The sequence below is a fragment of the Canis aureus genome, chromosome 8 (assembly GCF_053574225.1).
Source record: "Canis aureus isolate CA01 chromosome 8, VMU_Caureus_v.1.0, whole genome shotgun sequence".
Classification (NCBI taxonomy): Eukaryota; Metazoa; Chordata; class Mammalia; order Carnivora; family Canidae; genus Canis; species Canis aureus.
The window spans coordinates 46,290,190-46,317,051 of NC_135618.1; the positions used below are offsets into that span (position 1 = coordinate 46,290,190).

Below are 26,862 nucleotides of genomic sequence, written 5' to 3' on the forward strand. Positions count from 1 at the left end.
CACAGGCCAGCTGGGAGATTCAACAAGGTAGCACAGGCCCCCCCCCCCCTGCATCCAGTAAGTGCTCACTAAGCGTCTGTGGTGTGCCCAAGCACTGCCTTCTTGGATTTCTCCGTTTCTCCAGGCACTGTCCAAGCTGAGAGGGGAAGGCAGGGGGTAGGGGGGGTTGAGACAGGGAAAGTCAGGAGGACGAGACTTGATCCACACAGCTGTGAACAAAGGGCAGGGAAGTGGTGAAGGGAGAAGCAGTCGCTCCTTAGAGGCACAGAGACAAGACGTCACCTCCTTCCCTCCCACCCCACCTTATTAAAAGGATGCAATTGCCAAAGCGCTCTGAGATCCTAAATCTCTCCTGGCCATCCTTAACCTTGAGGCCTGGAACCTATTTAATCCCCAAGACAGGCCTGGGCTGTTCCAGTTCTCTATCAAGTTAATTTTATGTTGCACTTTCAAGTCTGAAAGGTATTATTAAATATTAGGACACTTCATCATAAGCGTGTCCAAGGCTGCAAAGAGGGCCAGTCCAACTTCTACAAATGAAGTGCAACATGTCCGTGAGGCTGTTTAACCCTGAACCCGAAAGTGACTCAATTCACCGGGTGTGGCCTTACAGCCCTGGGTGGCCAACATGGCTTATCAGTCAGGCCACTGACACAGGACTAGCCATAGAGCCCATGTGGTGGGCAATTTGGGCGATGGTGGGCCAGCCACACAGTGCCCTGGAGCAACTAACTCCTCTGTCCCCCAGCTCCCGAGAACTCAGCCTTGTCTGTGATGCAGACACCTGCTGCTGAGCGTTACAGCAACCACCTCCTACAGCGAACCCATTTTAGAGGTAGACACTGAGGCCCTTAGAGGCAAAGGGAATTGCCCAAAGCCACTAGCAGGGCCCTCCTGCCACCACAGACCACAAAGCATTTTTCTGGCTCCCAGTTGTGTTTTCACCAAAAAGTACACGAGACAGAACAGGACAGGAAGGATGAAGTCAGGCCCAGCCCCGTATCTCTATCCCATCTGAAATATGTCTCCCTCAATGCCGAGTTTCAGAATGTGCCACTCCTCCTTCCAAAAAGTCATCAAGCCCCCACCCCACCCCCACCTTCTTCCTGGAAGGTGTTGTGGTCACAGAGTGAAAGAAGTTTCCTCTCTGTCATCCTTTTCAAATAGATTCTGGGTGGACAGCCAAAAATGGGCCTTCTCTGACATGGGGAATGTCATGGGGAATGGCCCCCTGGGGCAAACGTGCCCCTGCCTTGGTTGTCTCTTCTATAAAAAAAAAAAAAAAGAGGCTAAGACCCTTGCTTCATAGGCTTCTCAAATATAAGCATGTAAAGCACAGAATAGGGTATGGCACACATGAAGTACTCACACACCAGCTGCCATTTTACCCCACACAAAATACCCAAACTGGCCCAGCAGTTCCTCTCCTCCTGAGAGCTGTGGGTGGAAGCACGCAGGTTCCCCATCCATCCATCCGACTCCAGCCAAACAGGTCTGCGTTAGGACCCCTCTGCCCCAGACCCCATTCAGGACCAAGGAAATCCCTTCAGCAAAAGCACACGCTCTAGAAACCTTTTTTTTTTCTTAAAAAAAAAAAAACTTTCATAACAAAGTTTATTACCTAAACTGGCTGTAAAAAATATAAAATAGGATTCTGCACGGCAGAAAAATAAAGCCAGAGACCCTCCCCCAACCCCTGGTTTGTGCAAATATACTGGGTATATGTAAACATGAAGAGGTAGGAGGTACAAATTCAGGCCCTGGCCCCAGATACAGTTAGGTTAAGCTGCTACAACAACCAGGGGGACCCAGAGGGAGCACCAGGAGGGGGGGGGCACCCTCCCCCAACAGAGGGGAGGGGTCTGCGGCCTCGTCTCCAGCAGGTGGGGGGGGACTGGGAGGCGCCTCGCCCCCACCCCCTCCACGCCCGCTCCCTCCGACCCAGGTGGGGAGGGCACCCACGTGGTTCCAGGGCAATTCGTAATTAATAAAACGAAAACCTAACAAGGCCCCCGAGTTAATGCTGCGTGCGCGGCCGGTCAGATCTGGAAGGGGAAGGAGCTCAAGTAGTCGCGGAGGACGGGGTTGAGGGGGATGCGCGCCAGGTTCTCGCGGCCCACGGTGGCCACGATGCGCTGGCGACACAGCTCCTGCAGCGGCCGCACGCGGCGCTGGCGCAGCGGGGCCCCGAGCATCCGGCGCGGCGCCGCCACGTAGTGCTCCAGCAGCTCGAAGAGGCAGTCGAAGCTCTCGCGGCTGCCGTCCAGGTGGAAGCGGCCGGCCTGGAAGTGCACGCGGATGCTCGTGGGGCCCGAGGCCATCTTCACGCTGAGCGCGAAGAAGCAGTTCCGCTGGCGGCTGTCGCGCACCAGGAAGGTGCCCACGGGCTCGGCGCGCAGCCGCTCGTGCGCCCCGTGCACGTTCAGGGGCCCCCAGTAGAAGCCGCAGGCTTCCAGGAGCGCGCTGGCGCGGGTGATGCGCCGGTACTCGGCTTGCGAGCGGAACGTGCGGAAGTGCGTGTCTCCGGGGGCCGCGGCCGGGGCCGGGGCCGGGGTCGGGGCCGCGGGGGGCGCGCAGGGCCGCGCGCGCGCGGGGGCCGCCGAGGACGTGGACGAGGACGAGGACGAGGACGGGGACGAGGACGAGGACGAGGTCGGGGAAGGCTCTGGCCGCCGTCGGGACTCTGCTGCCGTGGAGATTGCATTGTCGGCTGCCACCTGGTTGTGTGCTACCATCCTACACGCGGGGCCAGCCGGACGGGTGGGCCATAGCGTCCGGGGGTGCGCTGCGGGGGAGACACGGGCGCTGAGCCGAGCGCTGGGGCGCGCCCGGGCAGCAGGGGGCGCCGACCCCCGGGGACCCCGGGGGCAGGGGGGTCGGGGGTGCAGGCTGTGCCGGGGCGGAGTCCGGCCGCCGGGCGAGAGGGGGGCGTGGAGAGGCGCGGGAGAAGCCTGCCCCGACTGCGGCCACCTGGCCCTCGGCTCGCCGCCCCGCGGCCGCCGCCTGCTGGCCGCGCCGGGCACTGGCGCCTCGTCCGGGCGCGATGGGCAGAGACCGACGAGCTGCGCCGCGGGCGCCCCGCACGCTGGGGGCTGCCGGGGTGGGGCCGCCGGGGGCCAGGGGCGTGGCGGACCCCCGCGCGCGCAGCCCCCGGGGCCGCGCCTCCGCGTGTCGCGTCCTGCCCTGTCCTGTCCTCCCCTCTCCCTCCCCTTCTCTGCCCAGTGCCCCGCTCACCTGGCGGCGGGGCGCGGGGCGCCGCGGGCGGGGCGGCGGGGGGCTCCGGGGCGGCTCCTGCGCATGCTCCGGGGCCGGGAGCCCTGCAGCTGCCACGGCCGCAGCTCGCTCTGCTCCGCGCCCGCCCCTGCACCAGTCTTTTAAACCGGCCCGGAGGTGGGGCCCGTGGCCCCGCCCCCGCAGGCCCCGCCCCGCAGGCCCCGCCCCCGCAGGCCCCGCCCCCGCAGGCCCCGCCCCGCCGCGCCACTTTCGGTTTCTTTTCCGCGGTGGTGCCCTGGCGCGGGCTGCGCGAGCTCGTCCTTTCCCACGCCCTCGGGGACCCTCCCCTCCCCTGACCCAGCCTCACCCCCGTCCTGGGACCCCCCCCATCGAGGGTGCTGGTCCCGCCCCTGCACCCGCTGTGGCCCGGATGCCCCCTTCGCACCTGGAGACCCCACCTGGGCCGCCAGGACTAGCCTGGGTCCCAGATTTCTGCAGCCAAGCCCTAAGGATACTCTGCCCTGGCCCTGACACGCCCCTCTCCCCCGCCCGCAGGTGTCTCGGCACCGTCTCGGGTAGGTCTCTAACCTCCGCTCCGCTGGAGTCAGACCCTCCCTCTCGGACTGCGGGGCCCCACCTGCAGCTCCGGCCTCGGACCCCTCGGGGCTGCTCCCGCCGCGGAGCGCGTCCCCCCGCCCCCCCGGCCCCGAGCCCTCCGGCAGCTGCCCCCGCAGCCCTCCCAGCCTGTCGCTGTCCCTGGTCTTGGCTTGGGCTTCCCAGGAAGCGGTGGCCTGACCACAGGCTTCGGAGGAACCCTTGGGAGACGCAAGAAGCGCGCCTCGACGGCGCATGTGAGTTCCTCGGAAACCGGGCGCGGCCGCAAGGTCCCTGGCAGTCTTGGCTCGCTCTCCCTGCTGGGGGGCAGCCAGAGAAACTGAGGTCCCGGTCGGGGGCTGTGGGCTGCAGCGACTGGCAGAGGGGTGGCGCTGGGCTAGCGTGCCCCGCTCTCCTATTCTGGGGAGCGGAATGGCTGGGCACCTCCAAATGCACCTGGGAGCTCAGCAAAAAGATGGTTCGCTGATGTGATGATTCCAAAAACCTACTTTGAATTGTCCTGGCCTGCCCTCCTTCTCCTCCAGCCCCTACCTTATAGAGTCCCCTCCCGCTGCTGGGTCAAGTATCTGCCCCTCCCTGGCACGCCTGCCTGGGGCTTAGGACCACGGGGGCCTGATGGTGCCGGCTGTAATTTGTGCATTCGTGTGTGCGTGATCCAGTGAGCACGGATTCGGTGCCTGGTTGGTGCGTGTAGTTTGAGAACAAATGAGGGCCGGGAGCTAGTGAGTGGGTCGTCTATGTCTCCGAGTCCTGCAGGGTTGCACAGAACCCGGGCCTGGCTGGGGGCTTGGCGAGCAGCCTCACACTGGCACACACTGCCCTCTACAGGCTGCTCTCGGGCAGCAGCCCAGGCCTCTCTCTCGGAAGCCCTGATGGGTGCCAAGGTCCTCCTGCCCGCCTCCTTGGCGCTTTCCTTCCCAAGCCCCACACTGTCTGTGTTTCCTCTTGAACATAAGGGGGTGGCCCAGAGCCAGCCTTGCCTAGGACCCCATCAGCCCCCTGGATTCGTGTTGGCAGCCGCTGGCGTTGGTCCTTGATGGCGTTGTCTTGGGTCGTGAGTGTGTATGATGTGTGTGTGTGTGCACACTCGGGTGCACCGGTATGCAGGGAGGTGGGAGAGAAGATGGAGAGGCGTGCGTGCACCAGTGGTCAGGTGCTGTGGGCATTCCAGAGCACTTGCTGGTGCTGTGTCCCATGGTGGGTGACAGATGAAATATAAAGTAGTGGTCAAAAGCCAGACCTTGGACCCAGACTGCCTGGATTCCAATTCAGCCATGCAACTCTCTAGCCCTGTGGCTCGGACCTTGTAATGAGGGACTCTCCATTGCTTTCTCCATCTGTGCTACAGGAAAAACCATCGTACCCCCTTCCTAGCGGCAGGGATTAAAGTGAGTGATTATGGGTCAAGTGCTGACAACAGTCCCTGGTCGTAGTAAGCATTCAGCAGGTGTCTGCTGTGGCTGTGGTTCCTCTGAGGGTGCTTGTGAGTGCGGCAGTGTGTTGGAGCCCCTACCCACGTGGCTTCGTCCCTCGTGCCCATTTTAGAAGCCCCAACCGCAGGAGCACAGGCCAGAGAAGGCTTGGGCAGAGTAGAAGGAAGAGAGTTTTGTAGGGGTGAACCAGGTCCCTGGATGCGGACAGAGGGGAAGGGTAGCGCCTTCCTCTCCCTGGAGCTGGGGGGGTGTGGGGGGTCCAGGCCCAGCGAAGGCCAGCAGGCCCGGCTGGCTCCTGCATGACTTGTCTTTCTGCCAACACGTCTCCTTGGCAGGCCTCTGGGCAGAGGGAAACCTATAAATAGCTGATGGTCCATATGCCCCCCTAGCCTCCTATTTGACAGCCTCCATGGCTACGTGGGAGAGTCACTCTTTTTCTTGGGGACTGGGGTCCCCTTTTCCCAGCATCCTGGCTTGCTGCCACTCTCAGCAATGCCTGTGGAGCCCCCTCCTTCATTCATTTACTGATAACTGTGACAGGTCGGCCTAAGCTGACTGTGTGTTAAATGCTTTACAGTCCTTAGACCATTGGGGTGGCCCCAGTCTGTCCATTTTACAGATAGAGAAGCTGAGGCTCAGAAGGGGAGTCCCTTGCCTGGGGGCACGCAGCTCAGAAGGGCAGAGCTGAGATTCGCATCTAGGGTATCAGACCTCTAAAGCCTTCACTCCTTGTCGACTGTGCTGTAAACTCCCCCTCCACCCCCAATTCCAGGTGCCCTCAAATCCTGGTCTGTCCAATAAGAAAACAGGAGATGCCAAAGAAAGCAGAGATTCCTGTGTATCTGGAACCCACCTAGGGAGGAGGAGGAGGAGCAGGGACAGCTGTGCTCTGGCGGCTTCCCTCCCATTTTTGAGCTCGAGGGCCCCGGGTCTTGGCATCCAAGCCTCCGCCTCACCCGCTGTGGCTCCAAGTCTGTCTCAGAGTGTCGGTGACCTTGCCTGCACAGTGGGCCGGGTCCCCTCCTCCCCACTGACCAGATCCTGGTTGTGAAAGCCGTGGTGACTCAGGCACAAGTCGCCGAGCCCACGTGGGTTCTCCTCACCACCAACAGTGACAGTTACTCTAGCCCTGGTTTCGTTTTCTGAAGTCCTAGGTTCAAAATGAAACCACATCCAGATGCCAAAAGGGAAAAAAGAAATATGCTGATTGATGAACATCTGCCTCTCCCAGAAGGCCGGCCCTGGGCTCGCAGGAAGCCAGGTAGCACGGGAACCAGGTAGCACGGGAGCCCCGAGGAGCTCCGACTGCACGGCCAGGGCAGGCTGCGTTCACTCTCCCCATGCCTGCTGCTTCCCTGCTGTGTGACCTTCGGTAAGCAGCTTGCCCTCTCTGGGCCTCGTTTGCCCCATCTGCAAAACGGTCCCTGGACGCTTTATGCCTCACAGAGCAGCAGTTGCGTGCAAAGCCTGAAGCCGAGTGCCAGGCACAGAGCAAGCGCTCAGCACGGGGTGACTTGTGGTCACAGGGCGGGTGGGACAGCCCTCTGTCCACAGCTCGCTGGGCCACAGCCTGACATGCGGGGTGGCCCTCCTCCCCGCTGGGCAGGCCCCAGGCTGCCTGGACATGAGGGGTCCAGCCAGCAGCTGGGGAGGGTGGCGGAGAATCAAAATCCTGGCCCACAGGGCTCAGTTTTTCAGTTTCTCTTTCCCACTTTGGCAAAGTTCTGCTGGGAAAAGCCACTCCTGGCCGGGACATGCAATCCCGAAGTTGTCCTCGGCCCCGGGCTCCTCCATCCTGCCTGCCTCCAATGCGTGGACCCCCCCCCCACTGAGCCTCCCACGCAAGCCTGTGCCTCAGGGGAGCCCCGCACAGGGGGGCTTGCAGCGTGGACTCCGCGGTCAGCTGGCCTGGGTTTAAATCCGTCACTTAATCGGCACGCGGCCCCGGGCAAGCTTCTTAGCTTCTCTGCGCCTCAGTCTTCTCCTCGCAAGATGGGGGCAATAAGGCACCCGTTTCCCTCCTTCAGGATCGATTCGGGGGGTATTGGTTGAGTGCCTGCTGCCTGCTGGAGCTCTTCAAGCAGAGAGAAGGCAGGGAATGCGTTTCAGATTGTGGGGAAATGGAGCAAGGGAGCGACGGGCTTTGTGGGCTTGGGGCAGGAGTGAGATCGGGCGGTCAGAGAAAGCCTTATGGACGGTGCTAGAATTGAGGGCTTTCTAAAAGTGGGCCGGAGGGGGCTCCAGGCAGAGAGCAGCTCGTGCAAAGGTCCTGTGGTAGGAATGCTTGAGGACCAGAGGCAGGCATGGTGCAGAGAACAAGGCAGTGAGTGCAGGGGTGAGGCATAGGGGTTGGTGGGGGTGCAGTCCATCAGGCAGGGCCTTGCTGGGAGGTGGGAAGGTCAGGACACAGCCCCAAAGCCCCAGGCAACACTATAGGATTGGGCTTGGAAAGAGCCCTCTGGCTGCTGATGTTGCAGACAGCTGAGTCTTTCGCCGCAATGACTCACAGTAGAGGCCTTGCGACACACTCACGACTATCCCTGACCCGCCAGGGTGTCACCACACCATCCCCTGAAATGAGTGCAAAGCCAGTAGGGACACTGTAGTAGGAGAGAGGAGAGCACTGCTTGAGGAGTCCAAGGCCCAAGTCCTGGAGTCAGTCCTCACTTCCCAGGAGACCTTGGAATCACGGTTTACTGAGCCCCTGCCCTGGGCCAGGTGGCGACTTTTTGGTGTATTGTCTTATTTACCCTCCCGCGTGGCTCCGTGAGGTGGGAATTACGTGTCGCCACTTAGCCGATGAGAAGAGCACTACTCACGTAGCTGGAGGACTTGGGAAAGGTATTTGGGGGAGGCCGAGTCCTCCTGGAGACGCTGCCTTGCTGCGTGGGGTAGAGCCTGGTCCCAGCCCATCCTGAAGGCAGGAATGATTGTGTGCTGCTGGGGACACTTGAGTCCACGGAGAACGTTCTCCTTTAGGGCAGAGGAGGCCAAAAGGCCAGGAATGGTGACATGCGTCAGTGACTGGACTCTAAAGTGACGATGGGATGGCTCCTCCTGGCCCTGGGGAGACTCGATGAGAACCTTCCAGCAGTCCCCTTATCCTCCCCGTGTGACAGGTAAAGAGACATGGGTCAGAGAATATGTGAAGTGGGTATTAACCAGCTTTCTGGAAGTAATGGAGGGGCAGGAAAGAGGATTTCTGAGAGCACTGGTTGTGAAGTCCAGACATACCTGGTTCCAGGCCCTGCTCCCCTCCACTCCCCACCCCCCACAACTCAATCGTTGAGCACGTGCCCTGGAGAAGCAGGCTCCGTATAGGGAGCCTGACGTGGGACTCGATCCTGGGACCCCAGGATCACACCCGAGCCGAAGGCAACCACTGAGCCACCCAGGCATCCCACCCGGTGCCTTTTCATCAGTAAATCCCTCATGACCTCACTTGGCCTATTTATTCTATTTTCATACACTAATAAGCCAATCCAGTTCCCATCCTTTTTAGGGTTTCCCATAAATGGCAAATTAAGTGTAGGCCGCTGAGAGCAAGAAGTGAGGGCAGCTACCTTTGGCAGTTGACAGAGGGCGTAAAAGCTATGAACCTGGACCCAGACCCTGACCTAGAGCAGGGCCACCGAGAGTCAGGGCCAGGATGGGGCCCAGAGGAGCGCTCAGCTCGGGGGCCGCTCGCTGGGGGAAAGCGGTTGCAAATGGCAGGCACCGGGAGGGGAGCTATTGGTTTCAGGGGAGGCATCTCGTTTCAGGGCGCACAGAACCAGCAGGAGGCTGGACAGGGGCCCGTGCCCTGGGAAGCCCAGTGTCTGCTGGCACAGAAGCCCCCCTCACCCACCCCCGGCCAGGCCGGCAGGACCCCGAGCACGCTCTGGGAGGAGATGCTCCTCGACCTGCATTTGAAGGGACAAGTGGTTCTGGGCCAAGGGACAAGACGGGAGCATGCTCCTGGCCGTGCAGAGCCCAGGCAAAGGCCTGGGGGCACACATTCGAGGCTGTGAGGGTGGCAGGCACGCGGCTAAGGGGAGCAGGAAGGGCTGGAGGCGCTGGCCGTGGCCTTTCCCTGCCCCGCGGTGAGGAGGCCCTCTGGGGAGCACCCTCTAGGCCGCCTGGCCTGCCCAGCGAGCCCAGAAAGGGGGCTGCGGCCACCAGCCCGAGAGCAGGTAACGGGGGGCTGCAGCCACGGAGTTTATAAACAGCACTCCCCTCTCCGCCGCTCTTCAGAGGCAACAGAGCTTTGCTGAGCACCTATTGAATACTTCACGGATGCGCTTTCCTTTTTTTTTTTTTTCTCCTTAATTTACCTTTTCATTTTCTCGTATAAAATAATTAAAGTACTTTCCCCTCCCGGGACGTAACCGCAGGCACCAGCCTGGCCTCTGTGCTCGCAGCTCTTTTTCTGTGCACTTACATAGCTGCGTTCCCCACCCCGAGCCCGGCCCCGTGAAAACGCGGTGTTGCTCCGTGCAGACTGTTTGCCTCTACCTCCTTCTCCATCTTGTCCTTTTCACTGCTGGTGATCTGGGGGGAGAGAGAGAGACAGAGAGAGAGAGAGAGAGAGAGAGAGAGAGATCAACTCCTATTCTTTAAAAACAAAACAAAGCTGGGTAGTATTTCCCGCTGACCCCAGTGCGTTCATAGGTAGTATCCCCTGTGGATGGACACGTGGGTTGTTTCCAACTTTTGGCCCTTGGTACCCGTGTGTGAGAAACACTTTGTACACTTTTTTTTTTTTTTTTTTTAAGAGAAAGAGAGCTCACGCACGAGCGCGTGCATGGGCATGGGGGGTGGTGCAGGGAGGCAGAGGGAGAGGGAGAGAGAGCATCCCAAGCAGGTTCCATACTCTGCGTGGAACCTGACGTGGGGCTCGATCCTCCAACCCCGAGATCATGACCCTGGGCTGAAATCAAGAGTCAGACAGTTAAGCCCCCCAGGTGCCCCAACACTCTGCACACTTTAAAGGTTAACAGGGGCCGCCTGGTTGCCTGCCAGCGTGCCTGTGCACGGTTCCCCCCCTCAGCAGCCGCAGGGACAGTACCTGCTCCCCGGCACCCTCGCCGGCACTTGTTACAATTCACCCTTTTCCATTTATGCCCGTGCAGTGGGGGCAAAGGTGGCACCTCCGTGTCGCGTGAAGGCCTGCTCACTGATCGAGTCGACAGATGTTCCCCGAGGTCCTCATACGGACCAGGCTCCGTGCTGAGCCCTGGGGATGCAGCCGTCGCGATCAGGGGGCCCCTCGGACCGCTCCTCGGAGCTCGGAGAGGTTAAGAGCCAGGCCTGGGGTCATCCAGCAAGGGAGCTGGGAACAGAATCTGGGTCCGTAGGGCTCCGGAGCATGGGCTTTTTTTCCCTCCGGGGTCCCACCTCAAGTGGGCATCTCAGCCCAGGACCTGCAGCCTCTCCAGATCTGCTTCCACCCCCCACTGGCCCCCCCCCAGGACTGCCGGGGTCCCCTCAGTGGTCACTGAGGCCTGTAGGAATGGCATTCCCCTGGGGGCAGTGGGGCGGGGGGGTCCCACCGCAGGTGCGGCTGCATCCCACTGTTTCCCAGGCCACCCTTCCCCCACCGACATCCCACCCAGATGACATCTCCCCGCGTCTGCATGGCCTCTTGGTGGCTGAATTTAGCATCTGTTTCTGTTTCCTGAATTTGGGTTTCCAGCAGACTTGCCCCCAAACTATTGCCTCCCCACCCGAAACCAAGCAAGTGAAAGAATGAATCTGTGGTTTGATGTTTTTCCTCTTGTCATCGGGTGACTGACTGCGGGAGGGGGTTGTGTGCCTGTGAGCCGCCGGCTGGCGTGTGTTGCAGTGTGGGAGGGGAGGCGTGTGTGTGTGTGTGTTTAGGAGTCCACATGTAAACCTAGCTCTCTGGCTCTGAGCTCTCTTGGCTTGAATGATGACTTGTCTAGGGGACTGGTTACCTGCGCATACCTGTGCAAGTTTTTCCTGAGCGTTGGTTTCAGGGGCAAGTGGGGTTAAGGGTGGGTCCATGTGACGCAGCCTGTCTGCTTCCCGGTTCACTTCCTCTGTTACAGAGATCCTCTCTCCACAGTAGAAGATCTCCTGCCTTCAGCGATCATATTACCAAGGGACACTGCCCAGGAATAGGGAGGTCCTTTGGTGAGTAGGGCTCAAAGTCGCTGACCTTATGGTCTGACCCACTGTGTCTTTCTGCTCCCTTAAAATGTGCTCCCCAGAAGGGCTTCCTGGACTCTTGCGCTGAGGTGTCAGGGGACTATCACGGCATAATCTGGGCTTACATTTTATTTGTTTGTTTTATTTTCTTTTTTAAAAGTGGGGCTTGAACTCAAGACCCTGAGATCATGAGCCGGATGCTTAACCAATTGAGCCACCCAGGTGCCCCTTAGCCTTACGTTTTTACTAGGAAACCAGGTGGTTTTGGGCAAAGTGTGAATGTTTGACCTCAGACTTGCCCTCCAGACGACCTTCTCAAGCCATTTCACCCCTGAGGCTCAGCTTCTTCATCTGTAAAGTGGGAGCAGTGGTGCCGCCCACCTTCGGTGTGTGGATTCAGTGGAAACATTTATGTCAAAGCATCTGGCACCTCCTGGGTGCTCAGTGCATGGCGATTTCCCCAGCCCACATGGGAACCTTCCCCACATCCTCTCATAGGTGCGTGGTGCCCACCTGGAACCTCCCAGGGACCCAGGAAGTGCAGACTGCACCAGGCCCTCTGCCAGACGCTCGAGTGTGCATCATCTCAGGGACTCCCCCCACCCCCAGCCCCAGCGACACCTTGGGAGATGAGAGAGGAGCTCAGAAAGGGAAAAAAGCTGGGTGCTGAGGCCACACAACAGAGATGGGATGGGGACTCTCCACCTCCTGCTGCGGCCCGGGGTGTGCGCGTCCCAGCTCAGATCAGACTACCCGTGATTGACTATGGCAGGATATTAGTCTCAGGTTGATACATAGGTTCTGAAATGACCACCTTCCCCTGAGGCTCCCTGGGCGTCCGGTCCCCTTCCCTGCACTGTGGACACCCCCGTCGCTTCCACCCCTGTCCCCTTCCACCTGTCTCACCCCATTCCACTAACCCTAAATGCCAAATGAAACACAGAAGCAAGCATCCATGGACATACCAGGAATAGCAAGCATCCATGTGACCCCGGTAGGCATGAGGGGAGTTCTTGGGGGAAACGGGGCTAGTGTGAGTTCCCCCAGCTAGGAACTTGGGTCTGCCCCAAGAGGCTTGGTGATTTACAAGGGGAACCTACCCATTCCCACTGTCTGGTACTTCATGCCATAGGAATTGCAGAGTGCCTTCTCTGCGCAGAGCACCAGGCCTACCTATCCTACCCAGGCCTTCATGCCCACCACCTCTTTGAGCCCTCCCAGCCATCCACCAAGAGCACCCATTTTACAGATGACAAGGCTGTGGGGTTTTCTCCTGATTTCAGTGCACCAACCCCAGCTACCGTCCCTCTCTGCTGGCCCCAACGGCTCTTCCTCGTGTACCTTCTGTTCCTTATAGTCCAGTCTCCATAGCAGCTAACACCATCTTTAAAAGTGCACAGAACCCTGTCACTTGTCCAATTTTAAGACCCTTTTGTGACTTATCACACCAAATATATTGGTCAAGCTCCAATATATATATTGCACAGATTCCCCGTGCAAGTCCCTGTGTGGCCTGGCCTCCGCCCGGTACTGTCCTACCTCCCGTCCCACACCATCCAGTCTTTGGAACACCCCAAGCTCTTCCCTCTCCTTGGGGCCTTTGCACATGCTTTCTTTGGCCCAGAATATTCTCATAGGTCCATGGTTGCCCTGCATTATATGAACCTTGCTCCCTTAATACAACTGGATTGTGACTAGCAGATCATGGGTTGGTTTCTGTGTTCACTTGCTTGTGTCTCTCTTTCCCTTGTGTGCCTTGTATCCCCAGAGCCTAGCACAGCGCCAGAACACCCCTGGCTCCTTAGTAAAAGTTGGAACAGTGAGGATCAGAGAGGCTGATCACCAGCTCAGCATCACAGCAGAGAAACAAGAGCCAGGGTGGTCGGGACTTCAAAATGCACATCCCGAACCCCCCTCCCTGCTGGGGTACTGCATGTGGGTCGCAGAACAGTGTGGGGGCCTATGGGCATCCCATATATGTGTGTACACACATGTGTGCACCAAGATGGAAACAAAGGGCAAAGGAGGGCTCGGCCCAAGCAGGGGCCTGCCTGTCTGCTTCGAAGGCTTCTTGGGGTCTCCAGTCCACATCCATTTCTTCTGTGCTGGCATTGGCTCCTTACACCTGCACGAGGTCCCATCACAAGCCACACCCCTGCTCCTTTCACAGCCTCTTCCCTGCTTCCGGCTTCCACACCAGGCCCCCAAACACGTGACCTTGTTAGTGAAATCAAAATGCCCACTCAAGGAATAGTCATCCGGTGTACAAGCTTTAATCAATGTTGCATAGAAATCACTGTAGTAACATGTTCCTGCACAAAGGTGGACTTCCTTCTAGCCTTCCACGCGTGATGGCCCTTCTTACTTGGGTGAAACCAACACAGGAACAAGCCATGGGGTGCCTTCTCAGTTCTATTTCCGCCCTAAGGGATGGGAATGGGACAGGGACTTTTAGTAGCAAAATGCTTCATGCACTCGCTTCCTTCTTTGGGGTTTGAACCCATTTGTAACTAAATATGTGGTGTGGAGATAGAGCTTCTTAGACGGGCAGGATCTAAAGGGTCTTCTGCGAATCTATCCATTTGTCCCATTTATCACCCACCCATCCATGAATTCACCTAGTCCATCCATTTATCCATCATGACTTCATTAAACTAGGTCCAGGCTGCCCATTCATTCTGTCCAAACACCTGTGCATCCATCCATTGCATTCATCCATTGAGGTTAACCATCATCCACTAATCTGATCGTCCACCCACCTATCCAATCATCGTTTAACCAGTTCAGCCATCCTCTCATCGATCCTCCTACCTTCAGCTGTCCCAACTATGTCCAACCAATTCAGCACCCATTCACCAACCACATCCCTCCTACCACAGCCAACTAATCTGATCAACCATTGGTTCAAAGGACTGCTTTGTTACCCTACGAGCACATCAATCCAGTTTACTCACCATGCAACATCCATTCTGCTTTCCAGTCGTTCAATAGATCATTTCAACCCTCCCTCCCGCTTTCCTCTGCTGCCTCAACCAACCACCTAACCCATCTGTCACCCATCCTTCTACCAACCAATCTTCTAATGACTTACCCATCCAGCCTCTCATCCACCCATCCATGCTTCCATCTAAGCTAATCCGTAGTGTGTCCACCCTCCCAATCAACCTGCTCCAATTCATTTCAAGAACTGGTCCATCAGTGCATCATCTGTACGGCTCCCTGGTCACCCTGGCCTATGGCTCCTCTGTGCTTTGGCTCGCAGGCTCACGCAGCCTTTGTCTCACTACTGCAGGTGGGCTGCTCCCCCTCACCTGGGCAAGGGAGGACCTTGCGGCCCCTTCCCACCTGCTTGAAAGATACCTGAGTTCCGCCTCTTTGTTTTATACACCTGCTGGCTCCTCTTGACCACCTTCCTCTTGTTCACCTTTCCTTCGAAGTTCTTTCTGTTCTTGGGATAGCTGCAGGAATGGGTGGTGGGCCGAGGGGGACAGTGGTGGGAGTGCCTGGTGTGTTTTTGGTGCCTCGGTGGCAGGGTGGGGTGCGGGCTCTGGCTCTGATGGCCAGACGAGCTGTGGTGGCCAGTTGGGCTCTGGCTGGAGCTCCGGCTCTGGCTGCAGCTCTGGCTGCAGGTTTGGCAGTGGGAGCTGCAGGTGCACTGGCTGCAGGTGTGGCCTTGGGGCCGGGAGTTGCTGTGGGGCTGGGTGTGGGTGATGGGCAGGCTCTGTGTCTTGGTGTCCATGGGAGGCCACGCTTGGAGGGGCAGAGGCCTCCTCCTCCTCCTCCTCCTCTTGCAGCACACCCAGCTTTACAGAGGCCCTGGCGGCCTCTGGTTATATAGTTGGGGCTGATTGTGATGGCACAGGCCACTGGAGTGTAACAGATGTGGCCAGGCCAGGACAAAGCCCCTGCCCATTACCCTCACCCCAGGGCGGGGCCATCTGCAGGGACACTTAGGGGGAGTCCCATCTGTTGGTTAAAAGTAGGGACCCGGGATGCCTGGGTGGCTCAGCGGTTAAGCGCCTGCCTTCAGCTCAGGGCGTGATCCTAGAGTCCTGGAGTCCCAGGATCGAGTCCCACATCGGGCTCCCTGCATGGGACCTGCTTCTCCCTCTGCCTGTGTCTCTGCTTCTCTCTCTGTCTCTCTTGAATAAATAGAGAAAATCTTTAATTAATTAATTAATTAATTAATTAATTAATTAAAAAAAGTAGAGACCCTTGGGTCAGATGAGCTGGGCCTACGTCCCAGATCTGCTGCTTCCTCTCCCCTCTGGTCACTCATCGGGGCATTCGCCTCTCTGCGTCCCAGTTCCCTGGCTTGTAGAACAAAGACAATAAGAATTCCCCCTCCACCCCCCCTGGGCATTGGACAATTTAAATGAGAGAATCTCCATCCAGCGGTTGGCTCGGGGCCAGCTCCCAGAAAGAGCTCAATACCCTTTGTCTAAGCACCCCCAGTGCGTCTCTTCATTCCCCCCACGCTGCGTGGTAGCCAGGAACACCTCTCTGACCCCAGTGCAGAGGACCAGCTAGGTGGGTGGTGGGCTGGTCAGGTGCATGACTGGTGCATGAGCCAGACGGTGGGTGGGCAGGCGTTGGATGGTTGGATAAGTAAGAGGCCCGACTGCTGGGTGGGCCTGGGGTCTTCCTGGTGAGCTCAGCTCCTCTGCAAGATTTAAAGCTGGGGTGCTTAGAGCTCGGTTCCAACCCCAGTTTGCCCTCATATCCAGTCTTGGGTGGAGTATTTTGGTTTTCAAGGCTTGGTTTCCTTATCCACCAAAGGGACGTCGTTCCTTCCTTCGTGGGTATCCTTCTGAGCCCCAGATGCCTGGCAAGCCCCAGGAGCCCCCGAGAGCCTGCCTTTCTCTTGATTCCCGCCTGCTCCCCTCCCTGCGGGTGGAGCCCCCCTGTCCTGGTCACACACCCTGGCCCTGCTCAGCTGTCCCAGCTCCTGCGTCTGCACGTGGCCCCGTTGGAGCGCCCCCGTCCAGCGCTCAGTGTGCAGCCGCCACAGCTCCCCCCACACTTGGCCGAAGCCCCTGGGCCTAGCTCCTGGCCTCTCGCACCTGTGTCTCCCACCGGCCCCACCATGGACCTCCCTCCCCTCCCCCAGCCAACCTCTGCTTCTCTCCGTTGCTCATGCGCTGCTCTGCCTCTGGTTTTGAGGCTGCTTTTGTTGTAGGTGGGTGCTAAGCACATCCCACCAGGCAGGGCAGACACGGCTCTCGTTTCCCAAGCACTTCTGTGTGGCTGGCCTCCGGGCCCAACCCCGTCTAGGCAGCTCTGCCCTGGAGCCTCCCAGTGACCCCGTGTGGTGGGCTGGACGGTGGCCCCCAAAAGCTACGTCCGTGTCCCAACCCCTGGCACCCATCACAGTGAGCATATCTGGAAAGAGGATCTTTAAGTAGATGAAGGATCTCGAGAGCATCCAGGTGGGCCCCCACGCCCACAGACAGGTGTCCTTGTGAGACACAAGATGAGGGGACAAAGGCCATGTGGGGGCAGAGGCAGAGATTAGAGTGACGGGGCCATCAGCCGAGGAGGGCCTGGGGCCACCGTGAACTGGTCAAGGCAGGCAGGATTCTCCCCCAGGACCTCCCGAGGGAGCGTGGCCCTGCTGGTGCCTTCATCTCACACTTCTTTGCCTGTAGACTGTGATAGAATAAACCTCTGTTGCCTTACGCCAGCAAATCTGTGATAATTTGTTCTAGCAGCCCTGAGAAACTAATGCACCCTGGGAAGTAGGTGTGATTAGTAGATGTTCCAAAGGGGAAGCAGGCCCAGAGAGGTGGAGTGACCAGCCCAGAGTCCCACAGCTCGTCGGTGGCAGAGCCAGGATTCAAATCCAGGTCTGGCCCCTTCCGTTCTTGCCTTCTGGTCCCTAAAGGGTCCGTGGGGATCACAGAGGGCACAGGTGGCTCTGTCCTAATGGCTCTGCCTTGTGTGGGCTCCGTGGGGCTGGTGGGGGGCGGTGGTCAGTGCTGGGCCACTCTGTGAAGACTGGGTCTCTGGGCCATCTCGCCCACCCTCTCCTACTCTCCCCCACCCCTCCCATCTTCTCACCTTCTCCCCCCTACCCCGCACCCTCCCACTGACCCTCCACGGCTGACCCCCCACACCCCCACCCTCGAGTGCATAGTGGGACAGAGACTGTGCCTTATTCATCTCAGGGCCCATCGTGCCTGGCGCACAGCAGGGGCTCGACAGAGGTTTGCCAGGAAGACGATGGGGCAGGTGGACAGAAGGACCCCACTGGCCCACCGGGTTACAGTGGGGCCTCTTCCTTCCGACGTCACTCGCCCTCTGCAGGCGTCAGCAGCAGCCTCCCCTTCGAGGAACTCGGGGCTACTCCCTACCCTCACATCTGCTCCCAGAGAACCTGAGACTCCCCTGGAAATACTGTAACCCCCAGCAGCCCTGATCAAGACCCTTCTCGGGCCCGGATGGCTGGTCCTTGGGGGACTGAGGGAAGTGGGGGTGAACACATTTGTCCTTCCTTTTGGGAAGAGAAGGGTTAAGGGAGCCAGGGCAGGATGGGTGAGAGACACGTTCTGAAGCTTCCTGAAGGCCGGAGTAAGCAGACACCAGCCAGCGGCCTGGGTTCTGCATCTGGACCTGGCAGCTTCTCTGGGCTCCCTCTGCCTGTTGCTGTGATGAGGGCAGTGGCAGCTGGACCCCTTCATAAACTAGAAGTCAGCCTCTGGGGGCAGGGGGCAGGGGGCAGGGCACAGATGGTCACCTTGGGTGTGAAGATAGTAGCAGAGGACTCCAGACCCTTCCGTAAGCTCTGCCCCTCAAACCAGGGCCAGTGTGGCAGGTGCAGCCACCGTGACCCCAGCAACACTTCCTGTCTTACACACTCACTGCCTGCCAGGCCTGATCCCACCCACCCCTGCGGGTACTTCTCCCAAACGATTAGCCTGTGGTCACAGTTAATCTCACCCTTCAACAGGGAAGGGCCAGGCTGAGGCTCAGAGACAGACTGGGACTTGCTCAAGGTCACACAACTAGCAGAAAGAGATTTGAGCCCAGGTCTGTGCTTGCTGGCCCTTTGGGTGCTTTCCGCCTGCACCTGCCCAGACCCAGAGAGGAATCTCCTGCTTCCCCTGCCCCCCCCACAGGCAGGACGGGCTGACCACATTCCCCCCCCACCAACAAAAGCTGGAGAGGGTGGCTGAGAAGTCATGGGGTGGGCCCTGTGAGAACTTCTGGCTGGACAGCAGGATCAGGGGTGGCGGACTGCTGCTCTCCAACCCTCCCGAAACACACACACACACACACACACACACACACACGCCCATATAACACCACAGGAGGCGAGAAGTCCTTGGAGACTTTTTATTGACTCTTTTCTGAAAGTTCTTCTCGCTGGAACAGTGGCAGGAATGTCTTCCTGGGCCACCGTCGTGGGTCAGGAGTGCGTCTGCTTGGGCTCGGGGCTCTGCTGGGCCACGGGGTCTTCCTCGGCGCCCTCCTCCTCCTGCCTCTCGGCCTCCATCAGCAGCAGCTTGCCCTGCACCGGGAGCTCCTCCTCTTCCTCCTCCTCCTCCTCCTCCTCCTCCTCTCCCTCCTCCTCTTCCTCGCCTTCTGACGACAAGGAGAAGTTATCCTGACTCACGCAGGCCATGAGCTTCTTCATGGAGGATTCGTGGCCCCGGCTGTGGCCTGTGCCGAGCTTGGCACAATGGGAACCCATCGCCAGCTCTGGCTGCCTCTCCAGACTGGGAGGGAAGGCCACTGTGGGGGGAGTGGTGGGCCGTGAGGACAGTAGGCAGGGCGCTGACATCACAAAGGGGCCCCTGGAGCCCCCACCCCCACCCTTGGATACCTGAGCCCCAGGCCAACATCTGACTCAAACCTGGGCTGCCAGCAGCCCCCCTGAGCTCCCACCACCTGCAGGCTGGGGCCCAGTCAGAATTCCAGGCCAGCTGCCTCGCCTAGCCATGTTGCCTCCTCCACCAGGCCTCGTTTGTGCTGGCAAAAGTCCCCCCCCCCCCTTTAGCTGAGATGGCAGTTGGGGATAGGATTTCCAGAAGCAGGAGAGCACATAGACTCCTCCCCACATTCCAGAAATACCCAGCCCAAGAGAGCTGTTGACAGTATGTGAAGATGGGTCAGAAGAGTGGCTACTTTTGGGGAGTGGGTAGTTGGCATGAGGGAAGGGAGAGCCGGGACACATCTGATTTCTTGGCCTGGGGCCCAGGAAGAGGGTGAGTCAGGGGAGGCTACACAGGTGCACTTAAAACTTGCACCCTATGTATATTGAGCATAAGCTATATAATATGTATAAGTACATATGTACTAAGCTAATATATATTACATATATATTACATATTATATATTACATATATGTAATATGTATATTAAGCTATGCTCTTAGAAAAAAAAAAAACCCTACTAACTCTTTGGGTCACAGGTCTCTCTTTTTTTTTTTTTTTTTTAAGATTTTTTATGTATTTATTGAGAGACAGAGGCAGAGTCACAGAGGAAGAAGCTCCCTGCGGGGAGCCCCATGTGGGACTTGATCCCAGGGAGGGGTCACAGGTCTCTCTACGCCTGCCCGTACCACACAATCAGTCCTTTCTGAGCACTTGGGATGGAAAATGGATTCCTGCCAATTTTCTGCCCCAAATCTTTAGCTGAATAAGGACCCTCCTCCAGGGCTCTTGAGGTGGGGAGACTAGCCTGGATTGTCTGGGTGGGCCCTAACTGCACTCAGTAGTGTCCTTAGAAGAGAGGCCGGGGAATTTCACTCAGGAGGAGCTTCAGAGGCAGAAATAGGTTCTGCCCTAGAGCCTCCAGAGGGAGCAGGCCCTACCAACAGGGCCCTAAAGGCTTGTGGTAATGTAGGGCCTCAAACGCTTGGTCTACAAGGCCCTGCATTACCCTGGCTGGACTTTGATTCCCTCCATCCTGGCCTTGTTCTTGCTGGAGCACACCAGACCTGCCATCCATCTCTGTACAACTCACACTATCCCCAGTTACCCAGCATCCATCCATTAGGCAGAGTAGCGAGGGGCAGCATGAACCCTGGCTCTGGGTGACGAGGACACCCATAGGGTTACAGGGTGACATGCCAGCATGGTATGGGATTTATTCGTAGATAGTCTCTGTGCCATTTTGCGCAAAGGGGACCCCGACAGCAAGTGTATTATCTCAAAGGAGACCCCAACAACAAGTGTATTATCTCAAGCTTTATTTGGCAGATGACTCGGGCTCATTTTAGTCACAATTTTGTGGGCTCCTTGCAAACTCGGGGCTTGGGCATCCCAGGTCGGGGGATCGCCGTTGTCTCGTGAGGTGGTTCTCCGGCGGGTGACTTTTCCTTACTTTCCAGCCGGGGGTGCCAATGGGCCCGGGAAGGTTTAGTGGCACCTCCTGTATCTCCTCCTCCTGACCCTTCTGGAGCCTGTTGGGAAAGAGTTCTGGTTGGGGGGCCGTGGGGATGGGGCTGGGGGCCGTGAGGGGCAGGGCTGGGGACCAGCCGGACCTCGGTGATGTCTCCTGTGCCTGCAGGCCCGTCTGCGACGCCTCCGGCAGGAGCGTCGCCGCCTCCGGTGGACCCTGTACCGTCGCCTCCGGGAGCAGTGCCTGTGTCTGTAGTGATAGTCTTTGTTGGTCCTTCCTTCGGCCGTGGGGATGTCCTCGGGGTTCACAGCCTGCTCCTCCTCCTGCTCCTGGCACTGTCGCTGCTGCTCATGCCCATGCTGTGGATGTTCGCTGGGACTCCTCCCGCGGCATCGGACCATCGTGCTGGCGGGGCAGGTGGCGGAGGCTGAGGCTGCAGCTGGCCTTGGGGTGGGGGAGGAGGGCTGAGGCCTGCCCACCTGCGCTTGCTGTTGATGTTGGTCTGGTCTGCTAGCCGCTCTTTGGGGACACGTATATAAAGGGGGCCCCCCACTATGACTCAGTGGCCCCACCCCACCATTGTTTCCACCCTGGCCCTGTCAGTGCCCCCCCCCCCCCATAGCCATGCAGCAGCTTTGCCTCGCCTAGAAAATGTGTCCCTGGTCCCTTGTAGCCACAAGAACATTGCCACCTTTTTCTGGTCCAAATCCAAGCCCGTGGCTCAGCTGGTGTGAATTCACACAGTCCTTTCTGACGCTTCCTCACCACCTCGGGGCCGTGCCGTGATCTGGGGTTTTATACGGGTTGCCCGCATGTCAGCGTATGCCAGGCATTCGTTCATTTACTTTCCATCCATTCACTCCTTCACTCCTCCCTGTGAAAATTCCTATTTTCCGTGGAGAGAGCGGGCTTAAAGAGGTAGTGTCATGCTTGGGCTAGGCTGGGTGTCAATCTGTCACCCTCCAAACATGCCATCTTCAGATCTCCTGGGTCTCACTCTACTTTGAAGATCCCATTAAAACCCAGAATCTGAATCGGAGCAACCAAACGAACTTCCCCATGGATGTTACCTGAGGTGCAAGGGGACTTTCTGGATGTGCGATGGGAAGATCATCCTGGATTATTCTGGGTGGGGCCAGTGTGGTCCCACAAGGGCCGTGAGTCAGGGAATGCAGGTCTAGCCTCAAGGCGCTGGGAAAGACAAGGAAACCGGTTATTCTCCCTTGGAGCCTCTAGAAACACAGCCCTGCCCACACCTGGATTTTAGATCATTTTGGAATTCTGACCCTGCAAAACCAATAAATTTGAGTTTTAAGCAACAAAGTTTGGGCTAATTTGTTAAAGCGGCAATAAACTAAAACAGAGGGGCTTAAAATTCTTCCCTAGTGCTCATGTGCTGTTATTAGTGACCTTGGGGGTGGCACTTATTAAAAATACGGGTGCCCAGGGATCGCCCCCAGATGCTGCTGAGTCTGAAGCTTCTAGAGCTAGAGTTTGATCTATTTGTAAAAGCCTGCCCCAGGGCGGGAGAGAGGAGGGTCTGTGTCCAGCCATCCTGCCGTTTGGGTGACAGGAAGCCATCTAGTGATTGGGGTCATGCAAGCGGGTTCAGTCCCATTCCATGTCCTTACCTGAAAAGACAGGATCATGTATACCTGTCTCTCAAGGTCAGCACGAGGCCTGGAGGTGATGACCGCATGGTGCTCAATAAATGAGAAGTGCTTAAATGAGAAGTGCTAAGTAGCCCTGTCACTTTGGGGTACCGGGTCACGGAGTTCCCAGTCACGCATGAGTTGCCCTGGGCTCTCTCTGCCACCATGTGATGATTATAATTGACGTGCTCTGAGGTCTACTTAGCTCCAAGTTTCCAAGAGTCTCGTGAACCACCTCCATGGCTGAGGGGCAGAGGAGATGGACAAGTCACCTCGTTTTCTCAGCTGGGGAGGTGTGTTCAGCTCCACTCCTGGGCAAGGCACCGTCGCAGTGCTCAGGCCTCCAGGGCTGCTAGAGGACCACGCGGGGGCAGAAACCTAGGTGGACACTTTGCAGAGAAGTGGGATTTAGATAAACCTGGAGCTTGAGCTGCTGCTTTCCTTGGTTCTCCCAGGGTCGGGGGGTGGGGGGGGGGGGAGCCAGCCCAGAGCCAGTTTCCGGGACCCATTTCCAGCCGTGCACAGAAAGCCATGGAGCAGAGAGCAGAGGCCTGAGGCCCCGGGGTCAGGGTCACAAAGGGATAGTGGGTGGGATCAGGGGTGCTGGGTGGTGGTGCAGATTCGGGTTGTGACCAGAGCGGAGCAGAGAGTGGAACAAGATCCAGTGATCCAGTGACCACGGGCACTCGTGTGCCCTCTTCCCCGAGAGCCCTCCCACCACCCCGAGCCCCGTCAAGGCAAACAGACAAGGGTGATTTTTTCATCATTTATTGACAGGCGGCATTGTTCGTTAGCAGGCTCCTGTTCACTTCATCGAGCGGGTGGCATGTTCAGGAGGCGGCAGGGGGGTCTTGGCTGGTGGTTGCGCAGCGGAGTGCGGTGGGCTGGCGAGTCTGGGCGTTCATTCATCTTCTCCTACAGCGCACCACGGTGTAGCGGCGGCAGCACACTGCGGGGAGAGGCCGGCTGGAGATCAGCTCGGCGGGGGCCCCCCCAGCTGTACCCCGGAGCACCCCACCACCCCCAGCCCCACAGGGCGGGCCCCCCCCACCTCTCCTTCTCCGCCTCCGACAACATCGCCTCCTTCGTCTGCGGCATCTGCGTCTCCGGCGGCGGCATCTGCTCCGGCTTTGGCTGCGGCAGCATCGGTATCTGGCCATGGCGCTGGATGGATCCGGCCCGGATGCTCAGAGCAGGGGGACCACCTTGGTTGAGCCAGCCAACCTGTGAGCAGGTGGAACTTCGTGGGCTGTGAGCCGGGGGGCTGACCCCTCGGCCTCTTATAGACACAGGGCGGGCCCTGGGCATTGTGAGGTCGCGGGGGGCCTGGACCTCACAGACGGCGGCCAGCGCTGTGCTGATCGTGTCCATATATGGGCATGTAGGGGGGCAGGGTGGGCCCCCCCAGGTCACCAGCCCACCGGCCCAGGGGAACCAAGCGGGCTTCTCTGTAAAGGGTGCTCGCTCACTCAGTCAATTCACAAAAAAACAAACGAACAAACAAAAAATCACTGAACCCCTACTGCGTGCCAGATTCTGGGCTAGGCCTCGGCATCCAGTGATAAAGCCGACACGTTCCTGCCTAAATAACTGTATAATCGAACCACGGGAGATGCGAATGAAACCACCACACAGTAATTAAAATTGTGCAAAAACGCCAAGGGCCACTTGGGGGTTTCCTGAAGGTGTAAGAGGTTGGGGGGATTTGACCTCAGGGAAGCGCCAAGAAAGCTGCCTAAGGAAGCGCTGGTGAGGGACACCTCGGTGGCTCAGAGGTTGAGCAACTGTTTTTGGCTCAGGTCGTGATCCCGGGGTCCTGGGATCGAGTCCCACATCAGGCTCCCTGCAGGGAGCCTGCTTCTCCCTCTGCCTGTGTCTCTGCCTCTCTCTCTGTGTCTCTCATGAGTAAATAAATAAAACCTTGAAAGAAAGAAAGAAAGAAAGAAAGAAAGAAAGAAAGAAAGAAAGAAAGAAAGAAAGAAAGAAAGAAAGAAAGAAAAGAGCTGGTGAAGTGAATTCCTAAGGGGTGAGTCAGCATGGAGGAGGGAAAAGCATGTGGGGAGAAGGAACAGCTGCTGCAAGGCTCTGAGGCACGTGGGTTCCATTTATATGAAGTGTCCAGAAGACAGAAATCCGTAGACACATCTGTCCATGGGTCGCTGCTCGGGAGCTGCCTAGCCGGGCACAGGGCTTCCTTTACGGACGATGCAAATGTTTTGGAACTAGATGGCGGTGATGGTTGCACAACAGCGTGAACTTACTAAATGACCCTGAATCGTTCATTTTTAAAGTGGTGTGTTTTGTTATGTGCGTTTTACCTCAGTTGGAAGGAAAAATGTCCCAAGGCTGAGAGGTGCTTGGCAAGCGTGCAGAATCGAAGGGGGACCCCCGTGGTTGGGGCAGAGAGCACGGGCAAGCTTGGGCAAGATGGAGCTTGGTGTGATCTTTCCAGGGCCCCGCATGAGTTTTAGGGTCAAGGGGAGTAGCAGTGAGAATTAAAAGGGATTAGTTATAACCCAAAACCGAACGTATCTGACTTCTGGATGGGAGTGTTATGTTTTACTTAGGAACGCCGAGGTGCTTTGGCAGGTGTCCTTGTGTTGGGGATACACACGCCCGAGCATTCAGGCACAATGGGCGTCGTTTTGCCTGCCAGCTGCTGTCAAGCGATTCAGAAAAAAAAAAACAGGAGTGATGAGCTGGTACCTACATAGGGAAAGGGGAGGACCAAGGGCCGAGGGAGAGGTGGGTAGTGGAGTAAATGAAATACAATGTTAACACGAGACCAGTCTGGGTGAAGGGGAGTTCTTTGTATGGTTTTTGCAACCTTCCTGTAACTTTGAAGTCATTTCAAAATAAACTATGGAGATTATTTTTTTTAAAAACCCCAAAACAGAGGAGGGACGCTTGGGTGGCTCTGTGGTTGAGCATCTGCCTTTGGCTCAGGTCCTGATCTTGGGGTCCTGGGATCAAGTCCCGCATCTGCCTGTGTCTGTGCCTCTCTCTGTATGTCGCTCATGAATAAATAAATAACATATTAAAAAAAAAAAAAGGAGGAAAAGTTAGGAGGAAGTTCTTCCAAGGTTGGTATAGAGGCTCCACCCTTCTGAAGGGTCCAGCCTTTTTTTTTTTTTTTTAAAGATTTTATTTATTTATTCATGAGAGACACACAGAGAGCGAGAGGCAGAGACACAGGCAGAGGGAGAAGCAGGCTCCATGCAGGGAGCCTGATGTGGGACTCGATCCCCGGTTTCCAGGATCACACCCTGGGCCGAAGGCAGGCGCTAAACCGCTGAGCCTCCCAGGGATCCCCGGGTCCAGGCTTTTTTTTTATCTTTTGGGTCTGGCTTCAGCAAGTGCTTTACGTTCTCAGGGTTGCCTCCTAAATCCAAAATCAGGGCTGCCACGGACAGTGGTGCAGTTCGTGTACTGCTCAAAGCTCCCAGCTGAGGTATTGAATGGGAACTGAATGAAACCCAGCCTGTGCTCTGCTTGCCAAGCCAGGCCCAGCACCCACAGGCAGGCTTCTGCCCACAGGAGCTGTTTTCTAATTGACTGCTCACAGTGGAAGTCTTTTTTTCTAATTCTAACAAAGGCACACTAAGGTCTAGCCTCGGCCCTGCTGGAAATCCAGCCCTAGCCACTGTCCAAGCAGGATGGGAGAAGAGGAGGGGGTGGGGTGCAAAAGGAGTCATTATCCTGTAAAGAGCTTTCCCAGACACCAGGCCCAGCAACTTCCCTTCTGATCATTCGCCTTTACTTCAAAGAGCACCCTGCCCCTCAGGATAAAGCTGCGTTCTTCAGAGGAGGAAAGGAGCCAGTGGACAGTTAGTGCATTTTGCCCTAGAGGGGATGCAGCCAGAAGCTTCCAGAACCCTCCTCCCCAACGCAACACAAGGTGCCAAGACCGTGACCTTGAAGCGAAAGTCCACCAAGTTACTCACAGTTACGCACCTGGTTCATCGGGAGTTAGCGGTACCTTTTCATTTACTGACTTGTGTCTAGATCCAATTTTATAACCTTTCATGCTTTTTCAAGGTGACCTACATGGTGCTAGAGGAGCCCCCTTGAGATGGCGGGTTAGTATTTATTCTGTTGAACAGATGAGACATTTGAGCCATATCAGCCGGCTTACTGGTTCCCTGGGGCTTTTATTGACCACCTGCTGTGTGCCAGGCGCTATTCTAGGCAACGGGAATGGGCAGGAGCAAGGGAGATGGGGGTTCCGGCCTCCCATTCAGGTTGAGACACACAGTGTGCAGGTGAACAGGTAAACGAACCAAAGACTCTCAAGTGGATTCCAAATACGCACAGAAGCGGTTGATGTGATAGCATGACCGGGGGGGTGAGGTTAGTTTGGGAGGTGACTTTGAGCTGAGACCCGATAAGGGGCCAGCTGTGCCGACATCCACTTGCAATGTGGGTGTCCAGTCGGGGAGGGAGCAAGTGGCCCT

General features: G+C 57.5%; 5 protein-coding genes across 6 annotated transcripts in view; 1 reads left to right on the plus strand and 4 right to left on the minus strand.

Annotated features, from left to right (window-relative positions):
• Positions 1–1,544: 1,544 nt before the first annotated feature.
• Positions 1,545–3,320, minus strand: SOCS1 (suppressor of cytokine signaling 1). The gene is made up of 2 exons (XM_077906641.1): positions 3,235–3,320; positions 1,545–2,785 (listed from the first exon to the last, which is right to left on the minus strand). Exon 2 carries the CDS (start codon positions 2,733–2,735, stop codon positions 2,040–2,042), a length of 696 nt encoding a protein of 231 aa, XP_077762767.1. The 5' UTR covers positions 2,736–2,785; positions 3,235–3,320; the 3' UTR covers positions 1,545–2,039.
• The window catches only part of LOC144319215 (uncharacterized), a 64,734-nt gene continuing 40,915 nt past the window's right edge, over positions 3,044–26,862 (plus strand). Inside the window, exons 1-2 of the mRNA XM_077907068.1 lie at positions 3,044–3,175; positions 3,822–4,064. Coding sequence (XP_077763194.1) covers positions 3,044–3,175; positions 3,822–4,064 — 375 coding nt within the window. The remainder of the gene's footprint in view (positions 3,176–3,821; positions 4,065–26,862) is intronic.
• TNP2 (transition protein 2) lies at positions 13,669–15,228 on the minus strand. Its single transcript, XM_077906645.1, has 2 exons — positions 14,772–15,228; positions 13,669–13,834 (listed from the first exon to the last, which is right to left on the minus strand). Exons 1-2 carry the CDS (start codon positions 15,148–15,150, stop codon positions 13,824–13,826), a joined length of 390 nt encoding a protein of 129 aa, XP_077762771.1. The 5' UTR covers positions 15,151–15,228; the 3' UTR covers positions 13,669–13,823.
• On the minus strand, positions 18,733–19,200 carry PRM3 (protamine 3). Its single transcript, XM_077906646.1, has one exon. It carries the CDS (start codon positions 19,192–19,194, stop codon positions 18,820–18,822), a length of 375 nt encoding a protein of 124 aa, XP_077762772.1. The 5' UTR covers positions 19,195–19,200; the 3' UTR covers positions 18,733–18,819.
• LOC144318998 (uncharacterized) lies at positions 21,628–23,794 on the minus strand. 2 transcript variants are annotated; one of them, XR_013384926.1, is made up of 4 exons: positions 23,460–23,682; positions 22,388–23,357; positions 21,827–21,947; positions 21,628–21,642 (listed from the first exon to the last, which is right to left on the minus strand). XR_013384926.1 is itself a non-coding variant. In XM_077906647.1 (2 exons), exons 1-2 carry the CDS (start codon positions 23,777–23,779, stop codon positions 23,324–23,326), a joined length of 354 nt encoding a protein of 117 aa, XP_077762773.1. In that variant the 5' UTR covers positions 23,780–23,794; the 3' UTR covers positions 23,161–23,323. The 2 variants fall into 2 exon arrangements, 1 of the variants encoding a protein (XP_077762773.1); XM_077906647.1 differs by lacking the exons at positions 21,628–21,642; positions 21,827–21,947 and having other exon boundaries at positions 23,161–23,357; positions 23,460–23,794.